Source organism: Tachypleus tridentatus, chromosome 10 (genome assembly GCF_004210375.1).
Source record: "Tachypleus tridentatus isolate NWPU-2018 chromosome 10, ASM421037v1, whole genome shotgun sequence".
Classification (NCBI taxonomy): Eukaryota; Metazoa; Arthropoda; class Merostomata; order Xiphosura; family Limulidae; genus Tachypleus; species Tachypleus tridentatus.
In genome coordinates this window covers 26,539,512-26,563,713 of record NC_134834.1, presented here as the reverse complement: position 1 = coordinate 26,563,713, position 24,202 = coordinate 26,539,512, and the positions used below count along the sequence as shown (strand labels likewise).

The 24,202-nt window shown below is 35.1% G+C and overlaps 1 protein-coding gene across 2 annotated transcripts in view; it reads right to left on the bottom strand.

Annotated features, from left to right (window-relative positions):
- Positions 1-5,316: 5,316 nt before the first annotated feature.
- The window catches only part of LOC143228918 (prolyl 4-hydroxylase subunit alpha-2-like), a 49,027-nt gene continuing 30,141 nt past the window's right edge, over positions 5,317-24,202 (bottom strand). For both annotated transcript variants that reach the window (XM_076460373.1, XM_076460371.1), the window contains exons 7-15: positions 22,478-22,611; positions 18,425-18,598; positions 17,314-17,381; positions 13,399-13,510; positions 12,238-12,315; positions 8,484-8,537; positions 7,529-7,597; positions 6,960-7,056; positions 5,317-5,562 (exon numbers count right to left, since the gene is read on the bottom strand). In XM_076460373.1, coding sequence (XP_076316488.1) covers positions 5,477-5,562; positions 6,960-7,056; positions 7,529-7,597; positions 8,484-8,537; positions 12,238-12,315; positions 13,399-13,510; positions 17,314-17,381; positions 18,425-18,598; positions 22,478-22,611 — 872 coding nt within the window. In that variant the 3' untranslated portion in view covers positions 5,317-5,476. The remainder of the gene's footprint in view (positions 5,563-6,959; positions 7,057-7,528; positions 7,598-8,483; positions 8,538-12,237; positions 12,316-13,398; positions 13,511-17,313; positions 17,382-18,424; positions 18,599-22,477; positions 22,612-24,202) is intronic.

The following is a 24,202-nucleotide window of genomic DNA, read 5'->3' as shown; positions in this document are numbered from 1 at the left end:
TGATACCTATCTAATGATAGTGCAAGTAATTATGGAATTATAAGGAGAAATGATATATTTGCACCAAGTGTACATGTAGACAGCACATGGACTATGTCCCGATGGGGGCCTGAGTAAGTGTGGGTTACTCTGGTATGTAGACAGCACATGGACATCGTCCCGATGGGGGCCTGAGTAAGTGTGGGTTACTCTGGTATGTAGACAGCACATGGACATTGTCCAGATGGGGGCCTGAGTAAGTGTGGGTTACTCTGGTATGTAGACAGCACATGGACATCGTCCCGATGGGGGCCTGAGTAAGTGTGGGTTACTCTGGTATGTAGACAGCACATGGACATTGTCCAGATGGGGGCCTGAGAAAGTGTGGGTTACTATGGTATGTAGACAGCACATGGACATTGTCCCGATGGGGGCCTGAGTAAGTACAGGTTACTCTGGTATGTAGACAGCACATGGACATCGTCCCGATGGGGCCTGAGTAAGTGTGGGTTACTCTGGTATGTAGACAGCACATGGACATTGTCCAGATGGGGCCTGAGTAAGTGTGGGTTACTCTGGTATGTAGACAGCACATGGACATTGTCCCGATGGGGGCCTGAGTAAGTGTGGGTTACTCTGGTATGTAGACAGCACATGGACATCGTCCCGATGGGGGCCTGAGTAAGTGTGGGTTACTCTGGTATGTAGACAGCACATGGACATTGTCCAGATGGGGGCCTGAGTAAGTGTGGGTTACTCTGGTATGTAGACAGCACATGGACATCGTCCCGATGGGGGCCTGAGTAAGTGTGGGTTACTCTGGTATGTAGACAGCACATGGACATCGTCCCGATGGGGGCCTGAGTAAGTGTGGGTTACTCTGGTATGTAGACAGCACATGGACATTGTCCAGATGGGGGCCTGAGTAAGTGTGGGTTACTCTGGTATGTAGACAGCACATGGACATCGTCCCGATGGGGGCCTGAGTAAGTGTGGGTTACTCTGGTATGTAGACAGCACATGGACATTGTCCAGATGGGGGCCTGAGAAAGTGTGGGTTACTATGGTATGTAGACAGCACATGGACATTGCCCTGGTAGTGGTCTGAGTAAGTACAGGTTACTCTTGTATGTAGACAGCACATGGACATTGTCCCGATGGGGGCCTGAGTAAGTACAGGTTACTCTGGTATGTAGACAGCACATGGACATCGTCCCGATGGGGGCCTGAGTAAGTGTGGGTTACTCTGGTATGTAGACAGCACATGGACATTGTCCAGATGGGGGCCTGAGTAAGTGTGGGTTACTCTGGTATGTAGACAGCACATGGACATCGTCCCGATGGGGCCTGAGTAAGTGTGGGTTACTCTGGTATGTAGACAGCACATGGACATTGTCCAGATGGGGGCCTGAGAAAGTGTGGGTTACTATGGTATGTAGACAGCACATGGACATTGCCCTGGTAGTGGTCTGAGTAAGTACAGGTTACTCTTGTATGTAGACAGCACATGGACATTGTCCCGATGGGGCCTGAGTAAGTACAGGTTACTCTGGTATGTAGACAGCACATGGACATCGTCCCGATGGGGCCTAAGTAAGTGTGGGTTACTCTGGTATGTAGACAGCACATGGACATTGTCCAGATGGGGGCCTGAGTAAGTGTGGGTTACTCTGGTATGTAGACAGCACATGGACATTGTCCCGATGTGGGCCTTAGTAAGTGTGGGTTACTCTGGTATGTAGACAGCACATGGACATCGTCCCGATGGGGGCCTGAGTAAGTGTGGGTTACTCTGGTATGTAGACAGCACATGGACATTGTCCAGATGGGGGCCTGAGAAAGTGTGGGTTACTATGGTATGTAGACAGCACATGGACATTGTCCCGATGGGGGCCTGAGTAAGTACAGGTTACTCTGGTATGTAGACAGCACATGGACATTGTCCCGATGGGGGCCTGAGTAAGTACAGGTTACTCTTGTATGTAGACAGCACATGGACATTGTCCCGATGGGGGCCTGAGTAAGTACAGGTTACTCTGGTATGTAGACAGCACATGGACATTGTCCCGATGGGAGCCTGAGTAAGTACAGGTTACTCTGGTATGTAGACAGCACATGGACATTGCCCTGGTATTGGTCTGAGTAAGTACAGGTTACTCTGGTATGTAGACAGCACATGGACATTGCCCCGATGGGAGCCTGAGTAAGTACAGGTTACTCTGGTATGTAGACAGCACATGGACATTGTCCCGATGGGAGCCTGAGTAAGTACAGGTTACTCTGGTATGTAGACAGCACATGGACATTGCCCTGGTATTGGTCTGAGTAAGTGTGGGTTACTCTGGTATGTAGACAGCACATGGACATTGCCCTGGTAGTGGTCTGAGTAAGTACAGGTTACTCTGGCCCTCGTGTACAATGTATAAATACACTTGACAGTAGCTAAGACAAATACAAAGGAAGGAGGAAGGGGTCGACAAAACTTGACCCTCTCGGGTATATAAACACAAATACCCAAATAACCATAGGAGTGAGAGCGGTGTGATACGTGGGTTTAAGATCCTGTACAATAGCTGTCTTAAGTCTACCAAGTCCGGCATGTCCAGGTGGTTAAGGCATTCGACTCGTAATCCAAGAGTCATAGGTTCGAACCTTCTTCATACAAAACGTGCTTTCTTTTTCAGCCATGGGAGCGTTATAAAGTGACGGTCAATCCCACTATTTGTTGGTAAAAGAGTAGCCCAAGAGTTGGCGGTGGGTGGTGATGATTAACTGCCTTCCATCTAGTCTTACACTGCAAAATTAGGAACGGCTAGCGCAGATAGCATTAGTGTAGCTTTGCGCGAAATTCAAAAACAAACAAATCTACCTCTCTTACCGGCCAAACGGTAAACTTCATAACTCCTAATGCTAAGGTTGACACAGTACTTAACAAACAAAGAATCACTAACATACAAATTAGTTGACTTTTTGGCACTTGCGACGTCAGAATTAAAATAGTTTCAAAAATAAAATACAAGATCTTAAATCTAATGATTTACTTTGAAAAAGTGTGGAATAATGAATCCGTGATGACGAGAAAACCCACTTGTAGAAAAAAAAATATACGTTAAAACGTGGTTCGCTCCTCTACATAGTGTCGTTTCTATCCATACCAGCCGTTTTTGCATATATATGTGCAATACTGAATATTTTTGTTGTGGTGCCTACTTAATTTTTTTCTCCAGTCAGTGTGCACTTTGTAACTCGGTGCAAACGTGACCAGAAAACTGACGTGTGTATTCACGTGCTTTTGGAGAAGAATGTAGTAGTGAATATATGGTGGAAGATGTTTGATACAACATGGACTCTGAGCTTAATATTAAAATTCGTTTTGTAAATTTAAACCTAATCTTTCTTCTTTAATCACGTACAACAGAATATCTGCACACGCGACACATTTGAATTAACACTTCTCGCGCTTCTGATGAACCATCAAATGACCTTTTTTTTAATTACTTATTCCTTACTAATTCAGACAGTATAAAGTACACTGACGTGGTAGAAACATGTATTACTGGTTCTATAAAGTTTGTTTCACTAACTGCACGTTGTCTCGAGGTTTCTACAACACGTATCTCAAGATGTGTATTAAAGCATTTATTAAAATAAAGTAGAGAACAACGTTTCGACCTTCTTAGGTCGACTTCAGGGTAACAAAAAGTGTTAGTAACTGATCATTGCTGGGCACACGTCTTAAGGACGAGAGAGTAAACGGGTACGGGAATGTAGAGGGCGTTGCAGTATATGTTGGGTTATTAATTGGTATAAACATGTTTTATATTGGCTTGAGTTGTTGTATAAGTAAGGCTTCTTTAATTTTGCGTTTATTTATGTTTGTTTCTTTATTTAGTATTTGGGTGTTTTCTATGGTTATGTTGTGTTTATTTGAGTTGCAGTGTTCAAAAGCGAGGGTGTCTTTTTGCATTCTTTGGATCTGGTTTCCATTTTTCTGCTTGTTTCTCCAACATGGAAGTCGTAACAGTTATTACATTGTATTTTACAAATAATGTTGGTGTTGTGTTTGTCAGTGTAGTTTTTACACAGTATAGACCTTAGTTTTGTGCCTGGTTTTTGAATAAATTTGGTATTAACTGGCGTTTTGTTACTAGTTTTTGCCAAATGTTGGCTATTTTTCTGCTGATGTCGGGAATATATGATATGCAGCAGTATAAAGTTTTGTAGTTGTTGTTTCTTGGGATTTGTTGACGTGTATTTTTTGTTGATTATGCTGTTGATCTAGGTGTGTGTGTGTGTAATTTTTCAACAGTTTTTAGAGGAAATTTGTTGATGTATAGTGATTGATGTAAGGCTTAATTGATCGCCTGAGATTCAGCTTTATACCCACCACTATACTGTTACAGATATGTTGATGATACAATTTCTGGATTCACATCTACAGAACACACACTTAGTTTTTTAAGTCACTTTAACTATACACCTCAACATTAAGTTCACATGTGAACATGAAAAAAAACTAACCAAATAACATTTCTCAACCTCAATATCACAAGAATCAATATACATTTAAGAACAGAAATCACAGAATAAAATCACCCACACCAAACTATACATTCCCTAGGACTCAGCACATGAAACAAAACACAAACTTAACATATTAGGAAACAAAATAAACTCAGCCACAAAACTATGTTCACCCGGTAAACTTAACAACGAAAAACACACACACACACCTAGATCAACAACACCATCAATAACAAACAAACAATAATACATCCCAAGAAACAACAACTACAAAACTTTATACTGCTGCATATCATATATTCCCGACATCAGCAGAAAAATAGCCAACATTTGGCAAAAACTAGTAACAAAACGCCAGTTAATACCAAATTTATTCAAAAACCAGGCACAAAACTAAGGTCTATACTGTGTAAAAACTACACTGACAAACACAACACCAACATTATTTATAAAATACAATGTAACAACTGTTACGACTTCTATATTAGAGAAACAAGCAGAAAAAAGGAAACCAGATCCAAAGAACAGAAAAAAACACCACACGTTTTTGAACACTGTAAATCAAATAAACACAGCCTAACCACTGAAAACATCCACATATTAAGTAGGGAAACAAATATAAACAAACGCAAAATCAAAGAAGCCCCAGTTATACAGCAACTAGTAAAAGTGTTAATACCCACACCAGCCGTCTTGAGATACATTTTTACTTCAAGTGGGTTTTTCGTCATCATGAGCTTCCACAACACGAATAGTCCGTTGTAATTTCATAAAACACCAAAACTACAACTTTGAAAAAAAGCAAACGAGGTTACTTTTAAAACACATTTATTAGGTATTTCTCCTTTTGTACTTGTTTCAGTTTTTACAGAAGTTGAAGTTGACTTACTGCAACATGTAATTCACATTTAAAATATCACTTTTCTTCTGTCGTTTCAAACGTTTCTCTCTCCAGTTTTAGTGTCGTCAGATTTTACAGATCCGTGAAATAAGCATCTTCATTCAGACTACATGGCTTCCGGAACATCTGGGCATTCACTCTGAACCACTTGTTGCACACTGTAATAATGGATACCAAAGTGGAACACTGATAACTACAAGACAGACTTTCATCTATTTATGGTTAAAGAGTAACATAACGAAAATTAAATCATATACATTTTATGTAACTGGAATAGTTGTGATGATGAAACATAACTTAGTGACTGATGATCGGTTTCGAAAGTTTGACACTTGTTTAAATCATTAAACTATTCTCAATTCGCTTTTGATAACTTTGAAAATTAGGTATAAATTTAACTTTTTTAAGCCTTAATTTGTTTATAATAAACTATGAACGCTGAAATAATCTGTAATGTAAGTAATTATTACTGGACTGAACTTACCACAGACTCCTTCCACGTTAAGATAACGCTTAGCCTTTCTCTGTCATATCCGAAACATTCTCGAAAATTAAATTTATTCTCTATGACAGAAATTCAAACGTTTGTACACAAATTACATAAAAAACAATTTTTAACATTCTGGTTAGAATTCCGTGAATTTTGGTTTTCATTTTTTGTATATATGTTCGTGCGTCCAAATTTAAAATCGAAAACACTACTTATCCATTTCTATCACAACTGGTAACTTATTAAATTGTTTGTTCGTTATTAAGCACAAATCTACAGAATGCTCTCTGTGTTCTGATCACAACGGGTATCGAAACTCGATTTCTAGCGCTGTAAGTCCCCAAACTTACCGCTGTGCTACTTGGGTGCTTAGATTAAGTCAGTAAATGTTTTAACCTTCGAGGTCAATTAAGATGTCAGTGACCAAATGGTTAGAGTGCTCAACTCGCAATCTGAAAGCCACGTGTTCGAATCTCGTCACCAAACATCCTCGTGTCCTTTCAGCTGTGAGGCTATTGCAATGTTACAGTCAATCTAACTTTTCGTTGGTAATGATGGTGTAGCCCAAGAGTCGGTGGTAGATAATATTGCCTACCTACCTACCTACTAACTTATCACCTCAATTAGAGTACATAGCACTCGACTGAGTTTTTTCAAGAACCAAACATAACAAAACATTAGCTAGAAAAATACAGACGATGTTTCTTCCTACTTAATCTATTACTAAATTCAGTAGTTTTTTTTCTCAGATTAACTTTAAATTATTACCAACTTTATGGGTAAGAATTATACTATTTAGTGATTGTTCAACAAAATATTTTAGTGGCGATCAGAAGCCGGGGTTAAAAGGTGTCACAGTTATGCGTGTGTGTTTTTTTTTCTTTTAGCAAAACCACATCTCATTATCTGCTGTATCCATCGAAGGGAATCGAACCCCTGATTTTAGTGTTGTATATCCAAAACTTATCGCTGCCTCAGCGAGAGACGATAGTTATACGTAATGTACTGTGATTTAATTCAAACTCACAAAAGGAAAGGCGGTTAAAAACGTTGAGTAAAACTAACCCCACTTCGATCCTCGTAAAACGGGGCACGCCCCATGAAAAGTCATAATATCACCTTCGCTATTTCTTTTCAAGTTCCACCAGAAAACAGCAGAGCCCTAGAATGAATCAAAAGTAAAAAATATTTCAGTGCATATAAATTTCAGTGACATCTGTTCTTTGACGTATAATAAACTCTAACCCTAACTCGTAGTTTTCAGGGTATTCTTTGGTGTTGTTATTCACAATAAGTTACCTTTTAGTTTCTTGTCAGTTTACCGCTAAGTTTGGCAGAACTAACTTATTATTACCACTATAAAGAAATTAGATGTCAAGTCTACACAAACACAAACAAATCTACACAATTTAGCTAAAATTTGAAATATATTTCTCAATCGAAATTTTGAACTGGTCATTGCGTGCGTGTAAGGTTTAAGAAATTTATTTAAGTGGCTAGAAAAGATAAGATAAACCAGTTGCTACGATTCATCATGAACACGAGGAAAATCGTACAAATATGTTGAAATAAAAAGCTTTGTTTACATTTATCTGTTTGTATTATTTACTGCAGACACAAACAACCTTCATTACCTTTTTAGGCCACACCACCGCTCCAACGTAAGGAAAAGCTGTAGCGCCCCCAGCCTCCACATCCGATAACTAGAAGTAAAGTCATTTTTTAAATTTAATGTTAATAAGATTTTTTATCTTTAATTAAAAAAGTATCAGCACTTTTACCTTTTAAGTAATTTAAAAGTATATATATCGGCAAAATAAAAAAATGAAATTGATATTTAATAAAAGAAAATAATTCGTTTCTGCCAATAATTATTTCTTATGTTTAGATCAGCCATGCTGTTCTCTTTAGGACTTCTGATTAATTTAAGAGAAAGACAAAGTGTTGGGCTTCACATGAGAGCGTTTTAAGGAAGAATATTTTTAACTTATCGCATGTGTATGTTAGTCATTATATTTAAGATCTGGCATGGTCAGGAGGTTAAGGCACTCGACTCGTAATCCGAGGGTCGTGGGTTCGAATCTCCGTCACACCAAACATGCTCGTCCTTTCAGCCGTCAGAGCGTTATAATATTACGGTTAATCCCACTATTCGTTGGTAAAAGAGTAGCCTAAGAGTTGGCTGTAGGTGGTGATGACTAGTTGCCTTTCCTCTAGTCTTACACTGCTAAATTAGAGACGGCTAGCGTAGATAGCCCTCGTGTAGCTTTACGCGAAATTCAAAAAACAAAAAAGGCGTTCGACTCGTAATCCGAGGGTCGCGAGTTCGAATCACCATCCCATTAAAGACAACCAAACAAATCATTTTATTTAAAGAGGTACTTCTTTGACTTCAATATTTTTCATATTCACTCTGATTTATAATAAATGGCCATGACTTCGTATTGGATATTTTAAGTGTATTCTAAAGAAGTATTGGTTATTTGAAATATATGTTAAAGTACCATAGGCTATTTGAAATATATCGTAAAACAATATTGGCTGTTTTAAATGTATCGTAAAACACTATTAGTAATGTGAGTCACTTACGTAGAACATCCACGTTGCTATTCTGTCTCCAGCACGTGCTTCAAACTCACTAAGCTGAAAAGAAAAACGCGTTTATTTTATGAAAAATAAACCTTCCAAAAGGAAAGTATAAAATTTATGAATGAATTGAGTTTTTTCAGAACACAAGTAACAAGTTTACTGTAGGACTATTAGATTTACTTGTTAGAATTTTTCTGTCTAAGTAAAGACATAAAAAATAAAAACGAGTCGCCATTTTCTACCCAAGAGAATGCTACAGTGGGTGTTAGTATTCTATCATACCAAACATAGGCCCGGCATGGCCAAGCGCGTTAAGGCGTGCGACTGGTAATCTGAGGGTCGCGGGTTCGCATCCCCGTCGCGCCCTACATGCTCGCCCTCTCAGCCGTGGGGACGTTATATAGTGACGGTCAATCCCACTATTCATTGGTAAAAGAGTAGCCCAAGAGTTGGCAGTGGGTGGTGATGACTAGCTGCCTTCCCTCTTGTCTTACACTGCTAAATTAGAGACGGCTAGCACAGATAACCCTCGAGTAGCTTTGTGCGAAATTCAAAAAACCAAAACAAAAAAATCTGTTAGTATTAATATAAAAACATGAAATTATAGCATTCATTAACAAAAGAACATGTTAAAAAATGTTATCATACTGCCATTTAATTTTTCACCTGTGGTTGACATTACATGATGTTAACGTAAGCAACTGAGGTTGAGACACATGATGTAAACATTTCGTGCGCAACATTTTGAATAGCTCATTGCAAACATTCGCGAATCTTTACGCAGATTTACACAACAGAAACGAGATGTGACAGTATTTCTGTAACTACACAAGTTAGTCTAACGTTGTCCCAGTTATGTAAACCAACATTAGACTATCAAAGGGTGAATATATTGTTTAAAATCTGATTAATTCTACGATACAACACCCACACTGTTGCCTGAGATTTTATAAATACTACAAGCACCCTCATTGTTACTTGAATACTACCTCATTGTTGTGTGTGTGTGTTTTCTTATAGCAAAGCCACATTGGGCTATCTGCTAAGTCCACCGAGGGGAATCGAACCCCTGATTTTAGTGTTATACGTCCTTAGGCTTACCACTGTACCAGCGGGGAACTCTTATTGTTGCTTAAGATTTAGTCAATACTACGACACAGCACTCTGATTGTTTTTTAAAAACTACCTTATTATTGCCAGAAACATTCGAACCATTGCTATAAGACATTTATAATTATTTTCACAAGGTTTTTTAACTGTTACTAGTAACCTTTCCTAAAATCAGACACAGATATCTGTGTCACTTTCGTTTTGCTCTTTACTTTTACGTTTAACGTAAAAATTGTTTTTAGTAGTAACCTAAATTACATGTAGAATCATGATCTACCCTTCCAGAACAATGATACTTGAAAAACGGCGAAGTTTGTAAATTGTGGGAACTACTGGGACTTTTTTCAACTATTATAAAAAGGGTAAGAAACATGCGAGACCAAAACAACAATTACAAGCACATTGAACAAAACAATGGGTAAGAAAGAGGTACATTTTGATTCCGTGCAATAGATTCAAGTGAACTTACAGTTCCATGTGACGGATTTACTGTGATATATTTATTTTAATATTGATGGATTTTTCAGTTAAATACATATTTAGAAATGCATGTCACTTGCACTGTTGAATCTGTACTGCGAAATTCCCGCCTATTCACTGAAGTTGTAGAAGATTCTCGAATGTAAGAATCAACAATACGTGTATGTACATAAATATTAGTGATCGATAGTATTGTTGTTTAAGCTGAAATATCTAAAATCTCTCCTAACGCTTATAAACGCCGAGAGAAGTTGATATATTATAAACCTTGGAAGCTATAACTGTGATTAACGCTTATTAATCGGGAAACTAGAAACTACAGATATTTGACCAGAAACGTTATATACTTCAAATATTACGAACCATTTAACTTCAGCGGATTAACATCGGACGGTAGTTTTTTTTTTTTTTTTTTACAAAGACATAATATAGCTTCAGCGGTGAAAACTCACGTGTGATCAGCGAAGAGCTAGCTAGCCTCCCATCCCCGTTAAATAAATTGTACCTATATCAACTCAGAATTAATTCGTTCGTCGTGAACCCTCGATAAGTTATCAAGGTAGTTTTGGATCAGATAGAAAACTCGGTATTTTTTGTTAACCTGAAGATGACCTAAGAAGGTCGAAACGTTGTTCTCTGCTTCATTAGTGAAAGTGTTAATACCCATATCTGTCCTGAGATACATTAAAATTCAGTATTTTTTGTAAGTTTGTAAAAACTTTGTTTATAAATCATTATTTGTATTAAACATTATTATAAAACTGTATTATTATTTTTTATTAAAATATATTTGTATTTGGAAAGAAAAATGTGTGTATTAATTTTGTTAATAGATATAATAAATTTGATATGTACTGACATTGTTGAAACTTTGTAGAATGGACGGCAACTGCCTGTTGTGGAGACACAAGAGTAGAGGACAACGTTTCGAAAGTCTTCAGATCTGAAGACGAAATGCAGAAGACTTTCGAAACATCGTCCTCTACACTTGTGTCACAGTTGCCGTCCATTCTACAAAGTTTTGTCATGAATACATTGCTCAAACAATCTATTAAAGAACGTACTGACAATTATTTAACTTCTAAATCTAATTTACAATATAACTCAGTTCAAGCTATTTGAAATCGTAATACGTAACATAAGAAACTGAAGACTCGTCCGAGAGAAAAAAGCTATTTCTTATACTTTTTAATCATAACGAAAACCTAAAAAGGCACTGTTTCTGTGTCTGCTAACAGTTACATTTTTTAGAAACTTAAACATATTTTTTCCTCTGTAACTTATTTGGTTATTATCTTTAATATATAAACATCTTAATCTGTTACTAGTTAATCACTAATGCCTTGTAATTACTAGATTCTAATTATTCACTAATTCTTATCCCATGTTTCAGGTGTTAATCTGTTACGGTCTTCAGGAAAGTCCTGAAAAGGACTATTCCTGTGGTTCTAGTCATCGAAATTCGAACCTGGATCGTCTCCCTTGAAAGAGTAGAGTTCCGTCCATTGGTTTGGGTTAAATACGTAAATATATCGATGTTTTGCTTAAACTAGAACTGCAGTCTTTGAATCCAAATTTTAACGCATCTCTCTTGTTAGTTTCACATTTTGAAGAAGAAATAAAATTTCCAAATATTTTTTTTTATATTTTGATAAAATAAAAGTTTCCCATAACGTTACAAATTACATGGTATAGAAATCACTATGAAACAACTATCCCAATTCGATCATAGACCACTCCAGGAAAATTTTAAATACGGTCACAACATAAGAACTGTTCAGATGTTGTTACATGGAAATCGCCAATAAGGTAATACCTATCTCAGGTATTTTGCAGAATGTTCCAGAAAATCATGAACGGGGAAAAATACCCGAACAAATATTCATATTCACTTACTAACTTCTTTACAGAAAATACTTAATATAGTCATACCTGAATAACGATCTGAATTATACTCCAGGTTGCTTTCCAGAAAATCACGAATAAAGTCACACCGATATAACTATTCCAATTTCATTACAGCTTATTTTCCATAAAATTCTATGTAAGAGTTTTCCTTACTAAGGAGAATATAGCTAGTGATAATTACTGTCAGTCATCGGTAGTAAACGTATTGGTAATGTCCTAATACGAATTAAGTAATTATTTGAAACTAATTTCTCACCTGGAAAGGATTATCTCTTATACTCTGCATATAATCTTGATGTGGTACATAATGACCACCAATTCCATAATTTGCAATCTAAATAGAAGAAATAACAGTACTTATGAGCAAGTTTCATTATTTTCTTTGCACTAAAATACAACAACAACAACAACTTAACAATAAACCAAAAAAATTATTTTCTAATTTCTGATACTTTTGATTCCTTTGAGGTTTTAAAGATTAATCTGAGTGAATTTTCCTTGTACAATTTTTATACTCGCTAAACATTTCGAATTTAAAATTCGCGTAAGAAAATTACAATTTAGAAACTAACTGTTATCAGCTATGAGAAAGCCAGATTTCGATATTGTTAGAGTACTAAATTTTAATTTTAAATATGACTTGTTGTAAGTAAATTCTGAAAGAAAATAATAATATATATTTTGATTATTCCCTCAAAAATTCTCAACTACTTAAACTACTTAGGATTTTCTATGACTGAAAGTCAGTTTTAGAACAGATTATTGTTATTTCATAGAAAATTAAATTCGTTACGAAAAAATTCTGAATATTTATTAGAGACAATAAAGAATGTTGTATAGAAATATGTTAACCATATTACATCTGCTAAGCCCAGTTTCGAATAAGGTGTTTTAGCCAATAGCAAGACTCACGAGGCCAGATTTAATACGACAAACACAGTACTGGTCTACTTATTATTGATATTATCAAAAAATAATTAAGCAAAAACAGATATGGCGTTCATTATTATTATTAAATTAACGTGGTAAGTGATAATTCTAGTATCAAATTTTATATAAGTTTATATAATATATACGATATTATTTATTTATTTTAATACAAATTATTTATTTAGTATTATTTACGTTAACAAAAGTTATATTTAGTCATAAATCAGAAAAACTGGAGATTCTAGATTCCAGTGTGAACAAAATTACTAAGTTGGCTTCAAGGTTACAAAACAGAGAATTCGTTATAATAAATGAAAATATTCATAAGACCCATCGAAGTAAGAGAAATAATAAAAATGAGGCTAGATAATCGCATTTGTTTCATTAGAATGATGATTTAGAAACAGTTTGGTAATTGTAATGTAATACGGTAGTGGTACAAGTAGTCCTAACACTAAGTGATAATTTCAAAGTGAATACCACGCACTTGGTAAGCCTCTGCCGCATAATTTTTGTATCTAGAAGCTAATCCTGTTATCATTTTCAATCTGTTATCCAACCTCTTGGCAAGTGGATTTTGATCTTCTGTGAGCCAAGTGCTGAAAAAAAAGGAGAAAAATGTAATGTGTAGCAAAAATAACTGGCTCGATCAGCAGACTTTTTAAAATGTTTTTTTCAGAAAAGAAAAAAGTTGAGTCATCAAAACTGTATATTGAACTTGTCACCTAAAGTAAGTAATCAAAACTGTATATCTAAAGCTGATGTAGGACTATAAAGTTAATTAGTATGGTAAATGGTAATTGTATATTCAAAATCATTCAGTAACTATAAAGTAAGTTAGATCTTAAGTCATCAAAACTTAACCTTATAAACTGCTCTACAACTGTAGAGTTAGCTACATTGTAATTCATCGAAACTGTATGTCTCCGGTTTGAAACTATAATGTTGGTTGTGTAATGACTCTCAAGAACTGTATATTGAAGTTAGTCAAGTGACAATTCGTCTAAAAGGTATATTCAAAGTTTGTCTACAACTATAAAATTACTTACATTGCAAGTCCTCAAATCACACAAAAATTGTAACAAAGACAAATATTGGCTCATGTGTAGCAGTACAAACAATAGTAAACCTTACAATGTAATTGCAACAAAGACAAATGTTGACTGTTATTTAACAGTATAGACAATAGTAAACCTTACAATGTCATTGCAACAAAGACAAATGTTGACTGTTATTTAACAGTATAGACAATAGTAAACGTTACAATGTGATTGTAACAAAGACAAATGTTGACTGTTATTTAACAGTATAGACAATAGTAAACCTTACAATGTGATTGTAACAAAGACAAATGTTGACTGTTATTTAACAGTATACACAATAGTAAACCTTACAATGTGATTGCAACAAAGACAAATGTTGACTGTTATTTAACAGTATAGACAATAGCAAACCTTACAATGTGATTGCAACAAAGACAAATGTTGACTGTTATTTAACAGTATAGACAATAGTAAACCTTACAATGTGATTGTAACAAAGACAAATGTTGACTGTTATTTAACAGTATAGACAATAGTAAACCTTACAATGTAATTGTAACAAAGACAAATGTTGACTGTTATTTAACAGTATAGACAATAGTAAACCTTACAATGTTATTGCAACAAAGACAAATGTTGACTGTTATTTAACAGTATAGACAATAGTAAACCTTACAATGTGATTGTAACAAAGACAAATGTTGACTGTTATTTAACAGTATAAACAAAAGTAAACCTTACAATGTGATTGTAACAAAGACAAATGTTGACTGTTATTTAACAGTATAGACAATAGTAAACCTTACAATGTGATTGTAACAAAGACAAATGTTGACTGTTATTTAACAGTATAGACAATAGTAAACCTTACAATGTGATTGTAACAAAGACAAATGTTGACTGTTATTTAACAGTATAGACAATAGTAAACCTTACAATGTGATTGTAACAAAGACAAATGTTGACTGTTATTTAACAGTATAGACAATAGTAAACCTTACAATGTAATTGTAACAAAGACAAATGTTGACTGTTATTTAACAGTATAGACAATAGTAAACCTTACAATGTGATTGTAACAAAGACAAATGTTGACTGTTATTTAACAGTATACACAATAGTAAACCTTACAATGTGATTGCAACAAAGACAAATGTTGACTGTTATTTAACAGTATAGACAATAGTAAACCTTACAATGTGATTGCAACAAAGACAAATGTTGACTGTTATTTAACAGTATAGACAATAGTAAACCTTACAATGTGATTGCAACAAAGACAAATGTTGACTGTTATTTAACAGTATAGACAATAGTAAACCTTACAATGTGATTGTAACAAAGACAAATGTTGACTGTTATTTAACAGTATAGACAATAGTAAACCTTACAATGTAATTGTAACAAAGACAAATGTTGACTGTTATTTAACAGTATAGACAATAGTAAACCTTACAATGTGATTGTAACAAAGACAAATGTTGACTGTTATTTAACAGTATAAACAATAGTAAACCTTACAATGTGATTGTAACAAAGACAAATGTTGACTGTTATTTAACAGTATAGACAATAGTAAACCTTACAATGTGATTGTAACAAAGACAAATGCTGACTGTTATTTAACAGTATAGACAATAGTAAACCTTACAATGTGATTGTAACAAAGACAAATGTTGACTGTTATTTAACAGTATAGACAATAGTAAACCTTACAATGTGATTGTAACAAAGACAAATGTTGACTGTTATTTAACAGTATAGACAATAGTAAACCTTACAATGTGATTGCAACAAAGACAAATGTTGACTGTTATTTAACAGTATAGACAATAGTAAACCTTACAATGTGATTGTAACAAAGACAAATGTTCATTTATATATGCTGTGGTACAAAGTTTCATACAAGTGTTTTTTTACATAAATTTTGCAACAAAAAATTATAACAAAAATTATTGACGTGTTATTGTAAACACGGTTTTTTTACCTAGGTTAACATCATTTGAGGTTTGCAGCGGTTAAAACTAATTTATATCTCGGATATTTTTGTATTAATGTAGAAACATTTTAAAATTTTACTGGAAGGAACGAAACTTGTAAATAATCGGAATTTCGTTCAACAAGAAAGAGCAGCTTAGACGTTGTTTGTATAAATAGATTATAATTCTACGAATTTTTAAGCTAAGAAACCATTTTACCCATTTGTATATAGTGAGTAGAGTTGTCCACCTATATATATGCAAAAACGGCTCGTTTGGGTTGAGAAAATATTTTACATAGAAGAGCGAACAAGTTTCGACCTTCTTCGGTCATCGTCAGGTTCACAAAGAAAGAGGTAACTGACCGGAAGCTGACCACATGTTTGAAAGGGGTTGTGTAACTCAGTGTCGGAATGTAGAGGGCGGTGTTAGATGTTTGTCCACCTATATGTTTTTGTAGTCGCAAGTTGTAGTAAGGAACTGGCTGAATCAACACCTCTGAAGTTTGATAAAGTATCTTACTTAATTGGACCTCCAAAATATCGAATTTAAAAAGCATAAGTAATCAGACAAACGTTTCAAATTTGGCCGTTATTTGAATTTTACTGAGTGACATTTAATGTTGCTTACGTTCAGTAGTTGTTGTTTGTTTTTGGAATTTCGCACAAAGCTACTCGAGGGCTATCTGTGCTAGCCGTCCCTAATTTAGCAGTGTAAGACTAGAGGGAAGGCAGATAGTCATCACCACCCACCGCCAACTCTTGGGCTACTCTTTTACCAACGAAAAGTGGGACTTACCGTCACATTATAACGCCCCCACGTTTGGGAGGGCGAGCATGTTTGGCGCGACTCGGGCGCGAAACCGCGACCCTCAGATTACGAAGCGCACGCCTTAGTGCACTAGGCCATGCCAGGCCCATACGTTTAATAGACATGAATGAAAGAGCTATCCAGCTGATTCCAATAACGATGACTGTGTAGTTTTATTGTTACTGTGGTACCTTAACGATAACAAATATAAAATATAAAGAGACGTAAAAAAAATCATTGAGAAATTGATTAAAGTAGCAAAAGCCGTAAGCTTTATAATTATACTCAAATCATACGTTTACTAAATCGTATAATTCGGATTATGGCGGTCAGAACAAATGTTTTTTATTGCAATCATAACAGTCAGAACACGTGTTTTTTAATGTAAAATGATTAATCCATTATATTGTTGTGAATGTATATGTTTTACTCTCTTCGTTCATTTTTCTATATTGACCTTTCATATAGTGTGAAGTGTTATGTGATCTCACTGTTTAGGTCTGTTGTTTTGTATACATTCTATCAATCAATATATAAAATAAAATAATTGAAAAGATAAACAATACTAACTTGGCGCTCGTTCTCTTCAGCGAAGCTACGTAATTTCCATTGTTTGAATAATGAGTGGATCTTTGAAGCTGTAGAAATAAAAAGAACTTAACGCCATTGTTGTAAAACAAACACATGGATAGAAATAGAAAGAACTTAACGTCATTGTTGTAAAACAAACACATGGATAGAAATAGAAAGAACTTAACGTCATTGTTGTAAAACAAACACATGGATAGAAATAGAAAGAACTTAACGTCATTGTTGTAAAACAAACACATGGATAGAAATAGAAAGAACTTCACGTCATTGTTGTAAAACAAACACATGGATAGAAATAGAAAGTACTTAACGTCATTGTTGTAAAACAAACACATGGATAGAAATAGAAAGTACTTAACGTCATTGTTGTAAAACAAACACATGGATAGAAATGGAAAGAACTTAACGTCATTGTTGTAAAACAAACACATAAATAGAAATAGGAAGTACTTAACGTCATTGTTGCAAAGTAAATATAGGGATAGAAATAGGAAGTACTTAACGTCATTGTTGTAAAAGAAACACATGGATAGAAATGGAAAGTACTTAACGTCATTGTTGTAAAAGAAACACATGGATAGAAATGGAAAGTACTTAACGTCATTGTTGTAAAAGAAACACATGGATAGAAATGGAAAGTACTTAACGTCATTGTTGTAAAACAAACACATAAATAGAAATATGAAGTACTTAACGTCATTGTTGCAAAGTAAATATAGGGATAGAAATAGGAAGTACTTGACGCCATTGTGGTGAGGTAAGTACATATTAATGGGTAATTAATCAAATGCCAAAATTCTTTCACAGACAGATAAATAGATATATACAGACACAGACAGATAGCCACACTCTGTTAATGAGACACACCTGAAAAATGAATTGTTAGTTATAACGTCTCCCCTAGTCTAGTACAATTTAATCAACAAATTAATTTAGAGGTTTTGTTCTGATTGCGCTGTTTTCTTTCAAGATAACTTATCAGCTTTAAATTTTGCACAGAAAATATTACAAGGTGTGACTGAAAAATGGATATATAGATTTTAAGAAAATGCTGATTTTATGAAGGATTTTAATAAAAAATAATTCTTACGTAAGGTTTGCTTAAGTTTTGAATTTTTTGAATTTCTTTATCGCTGATGACGTCATACAGCTGTACAATATACGGTTTCCTTGACCTCTCCTCCAGTTTGATTGGCTGTAGCAACAAGTATGGGTGGTAACCTTTGAAATATCGACAGCGAAGATTTTTATCCCATTTCGGAGGCTGCTCAAGAAAAGGATAAAATGTTTCACGTGATAGTTTTTACTTTCCTAACATATAGACAATAGTAAACCTAACAATGTGATTATAACAAATATATATATTAACTGGTATGTAGCAGTATAGACAACAGTAAACCTTACAATGTGATTATAACAAAGGTATATATTGACTAGTATGTAGCAGTATAGACAATAGTAAACCTTACAATAGGAATATAACAAAGACAAATATTAACTGGTATGTAGCAGTATAGACAATAGTAAACCTTACAATGGGATTATAACAAAGACAAATTATGACTGGTATGTAGCAGTATATAAAATAGTGAACCTTACAATGTAATTGCAACAAAGACAAATGTTGAATGGTATGTAGCAGTATAGACAGTAGTGAACCTTACAATGTGATTGCAATAAATACAAATGTTGACTGGTATGTAGCAGTAAACCTTACAATTTGATTGTAACAAATATAAATGTCCATTCACATATGTTGTGGTATAAACTTTCATACACATTTCTTTTTTCTTACAAAAATTTTACAACAGAATTGTAACAAAAAATATTGACGTGTTACAGTAAACAGGGCCTTTTAGAGAGACTTATATCATACACTGCTGGCCAACATTTTAGAGCCAATGAACATAAAGAACAAATATGCATTTTGCATTGTTAGATTCAACCACTTACTTGAGTAGAACTTCGAAAGATAAGAATAATAAAAGGTAAAATAAAAATAAAAGACTTTTTAGCATTTAATAGGGAAAATGTGAACACTATGAACTTAGCCTAAATACTAGCTGGTCGAATGTTTAAGACCGTACCAAAAAGAAGTCCTAAACAGGGTAGGAAATGCCCAACAAGAGGTCTCAGTAGTGAGTTGCACGGCCGTCATTGCGAATAACTGAAAACATTCGCTTTGGATGGTCGATATAAGTGTTTGCAGAAGTCTGGCTGGAATATTATTCCAAGTGGTGAAGATGGCTTCATGAAGATCATGCACTGTTTGGAATTGATGTCCATTTCTATAGACTTCTCTTGCCATCCACCCCCAAACATTTTCAATGGGTTCAGTTCGGGCAAACACGCTGGATGGTCTAAAAGAATCACGTTATTCACCATAAAAAAAGTTCTTTGTCCTGCTGGCATTGTGGATTGCAGCGTTGTCCTGCTAAAAGATCCAGTCATTTCCACACAAACGAGGGCCTTCAGTCAATAAGGATGTTCTTTTCAACATGCCAATGTAGCCAGCTGTTGTTTGACGCCCCTGCATAATTTGAAGCTCCATTGTTCCATGGAAGGAGAAAGCACCCTAGATCATGATGGAACCTCCTCCACTGTGTCGTGTAGAAAATGTCTCCTGTGGAATATCCTTATCGTGCCAGTAACGTTGGAAGCCATCTGGACCATCCAAGTTAAACTTTTTCTAATCAGAGAACAAAACCTTCTTCCACTTTTCTACGTCCCATGTTAGGTGCTTCTCAGAAAAGTTTAACCGAGCTGTTTCGTGGTGTGGAAGGAGGCGTGGCCTTTAAAGACGTTTACGATTTTTAAAGCCTTTCTCTCATAAATGCTGTCTTATTGTTCTTGAGCTGCATTTTGCGTCCCTAAGGGCCTTAATCTGGTTTAACGATCGGCTGGTGTCTTGTCGGACAACCCGTCGAATCCTTCTGCTCAACGCCGGCGAAATTTTCTTGCGTTAACCACTTGAAATTCTCAAACGGTACCCCGCAGGGTCTTTTAAGAAATTTGCAACAGCAGTTGAGAGAGACCTTGCTTTTGCAGCTTGACAATTCTGCCACGATCAAACTCTGTCAACTTTTTAGCCTTTGCCATGTTTTTACCCAATGTAACACAGGAGATGTCGATGGGAGATGTTGACAACGCTAATGCTTGAACACAAATGACTAAATTTTGTTACGTGTTTACCGATTAATGCTTCGTTTCAGTATGGCCTTAAACTTTTGACTAGCTAGTATTTAGGCTATTTTCATAATGTTTACATTTTCCCTATTAAATGCTAAAAACGTTTTTTTTTTCCTTTTCTTATTTTAATCTTTCGAAGCTCTACTCAAATAAGTGGTTGAGTTTAAGAACACAATGCATATTTTTTCTTTATGTTCATTGGCCTTAAGATTTCGGCCAGCAGTGTATAAGGTCTGCAGTAGTTAAAAACTACTTTTTTAGATATTTTTTGTCTCAATGCAGGAGTAAAGTTTGTTGTATCACGTTTAATGTACAGTGCTATGTATACGAATTTACAACGTTAAAATCAGGGGTTCGATTTCCCTCTTGGGCTCAGCACATAGCCCTATGCGGCTTTGATATAACAAAAGAAACACACACACATCACGTTTATTATAATGTACCAACGAGAAACCTTACAACTAGAAACTGTTTTGTCACATTTTATTTAACTATGGAACAAAAAAATTACAAAACTAAAATCTGGTGTTACCTTTAATTGATATAAGAAATACAAAACCATATCGCAATTAAAGGTAAGAAAAAGTTTTGATCGACTATGTAATTATATCCTGATTGGCAAGCTTCCCACAAACTCAAGTTACCTTTTTCTTGTGTCAGTCAAACAATGGTTTGTATGTTAAGTTTGGTTTGGTTTGAATTTCGCGCAAAGCTACACAAGGGCTATCTGCGCTAGCCATTCCTAATTTAGCAGTGTAAGACTAGAGGAAAGGCAGTTAGTCATCACCACCCACCGCAATCTGTGGGGCTACTCTTTTACCAACGGAGAGTAGGATTGACCGTAACATTATAACGCTCCTACTGCTGAAAGGGCGAACATGTTTGATGTAACGGAGATTCGAACCTGCGACCCTTAGAATACGGGCCTTATATGTTAAATGTTTATATTTTAACCCTTTCCACAAATCGCTATAGATCTAAATTCCTAATCTCTGTGCTATTAGTTTTTTTAGTTAATTTAATGACAGCTTCAACATTTTGAAAATCTGTGAGAAAAATGTGAAATTACCAGTTTAATATCAGTGTTTTTTATTCGTTTAACTTTTCATAAATGCTGGGAATTTTTTCAGTTATCAGTTATACCAAGTTAATCAAACACCTGTAGTTGATATATATTTTCCTAAACCGGGCTTTGTTAAATCATTGCTAGAAATGAACGTGTAATTTACGATGATAAATATCTTAATATTATTAAAAGTTATAGAAATTGTAACTTCCAAGGTCAGATATAAACTTGCTCAATAAAGAACAGTTTGAAACCTTTATGTGCTATAAGGTTACACAAAAGTTCAAAACTCCAAGGACAAACATCCAATCATCTTATAAAGAAGAACTTGACATGAGTCACATTAATATTTTACACACAAATAACAAAGTATCAGGTTTCTGTCATTAGTATGCAAAAGATACAAAAATAATTATTATTTCAGAAACTACAACAGCTAATGTTTATGAAAACTGATCATATGTGTAGCGCCAACACCACGGATATATATGTCGTGTCATAGTAAACCTGACGAGCACTGGTATCATGCGATAGATCTTGTCGAAACTGAATATAAAACATTGCTAACACATTATAAATATTATTTTCTTACTTTCACTCATAAGATCTTAAAATTACAATGTGTTTTAACTTTTTATTAACGTACATATAAAAATTGCCTGTGTTTGTAACGTACTGAAGGTTGTTTGTTTTGATACAGTCTGCGCAATATTCACCCTAAGCTGTTGTTAGTTTTGATACAGTCTACGTTGTATTTACCCTAAGCTGTTGTTAGTTTTGATACAGTCTACCTTGTATTTACCCTAAGTTATTGTTAGTTTTGATACAGTCTACGTTGTATTTATCCTAAGCTGTTGTTAGTTTTGATACAGTTTACGTTGTATTTACCCTAAGCTGCTCCCCGCGGCACAGTCTGTTGAACTGTTCATTTTCTCTGGTAGGATGGATATTGTCATCGAAAAACTCTGGTGTAAACTTTTCTTCGTAATTCGCACCAAGTAGAGAGGTCTCCCAGTTAACACCTGTGTTAGATGAAAAAATATTCTCTGAAAGGTAGAAAGCTGTTATTACTAGCCTAGTTTTAGTACATTTCCAACATTTAAAACCGAAACTACAACCTAGAGTAAAAAATCGCTACTAACTTTTCTCACATTATGTGAAATTAAAAGTACACTAGTAGGGTTTTGTGTACCATGTTCACCTAAATTCACAAACCATGTTCACCTAAATTCACAAACATGATTTCCAGATAAAACCTTTTTGCTACATTTCATTAAATTACGAAATAAGAAATAAACAACTAGAAGTTGGTGTTATATTTCATTGAATTTAAAAGCCCAAAGACCCACAGCAAGAATAAGTTGTGTTAATTAATCTGAACTAAAGTAAAAAATATGGAATCCTGCAGCTACAATCTAATGATTTAATGATATTAAGGGGCACTACACGATACTGAGAGAATTTTCATTCTATCAGATCATCCTTTGGGTAATGTCTTATTTTAGGTTCAGTGAAAGAGAAAGGATTTCAAACGCTTTTAATGTTATTTAATCAATAATGTATGTTCCATTATTATTAATTACTTCCTGCCAACGATTCACAAGCTTCTGAATGTCACTTATATAAAATTCTTGGGGTTTGGAGGAGAAGAATGTAGAGAGAGTAGTTTTGACATCTTCATGTGTTCGAAGTGTTTTCCATCAAGATAGTTCTGCAAACTTTGGAAAAGATGTAATCAGATGGGACAAGGTTTGGAGAAACGGAGGATGTGAAATTTTTCCCAGTCTAGCTCTTCAATCTTTGAAGATGTGATCCTTGCTGTATGGAGCCATGCATTATCCTGGTGTATCACAACACTTTTACGACTGATCAAAGCAGGCCTCTTTTCTTTCAGTGCAACATTTCATTGCTCTAACTGTTGACAATAGAAGGCTCATGTAATCGTCACATTGAGTGGCAGCAGCTCAAAGTGGATCACACCAACAATATCCCACCAAACGCTTAACAAGACTTTCCTAGGATGAACGTCCATTTGAGCTGTGCTTTAGCCAGTTTACTTGTACTGAGCCATTGTCTGCGATGCTTAACATTTTTATAATATATCCATTTTTTAATTCCAGTCACTAACTTGTCCAAAAAAGTGAGTTACGTTCACGAGATTGAAGAAAAGTGAAAATGTCCACTCTTGCTCTAAGGTTGACTTTTGACAACTCAAGGGGGACTCATTTTCCAAGTTTTGACACCTGTCCAAGATGTTTTAGTTGACAGTGAACTGTTGAATGTGTTAATTAAACTTCTGTGCTAGATTGTCAAAGGTTACATCACAATCTTTATCAAGTGTAGCCAGCAGCAAGTCATCATTAAACTCAACAGGACGACCTGAACGTGGCGCATCACTTAAGTTGTTGTCACTTGTTCTGAACTTCTGAAACCACCTTCGACATTTTCTTTCATTGAGAGGTTCCTGACCATAAACACCTTGAATGTTTTGTGTAGTTTCTGCTGCAGTATTGCCTGTTTTAATCTCGTAAAGCATTATATATACCTAATGTGCTCTTCAGACACATCCATCTTCATAATGGTTTATTTGATTAATGATCTGAAACATTGGAG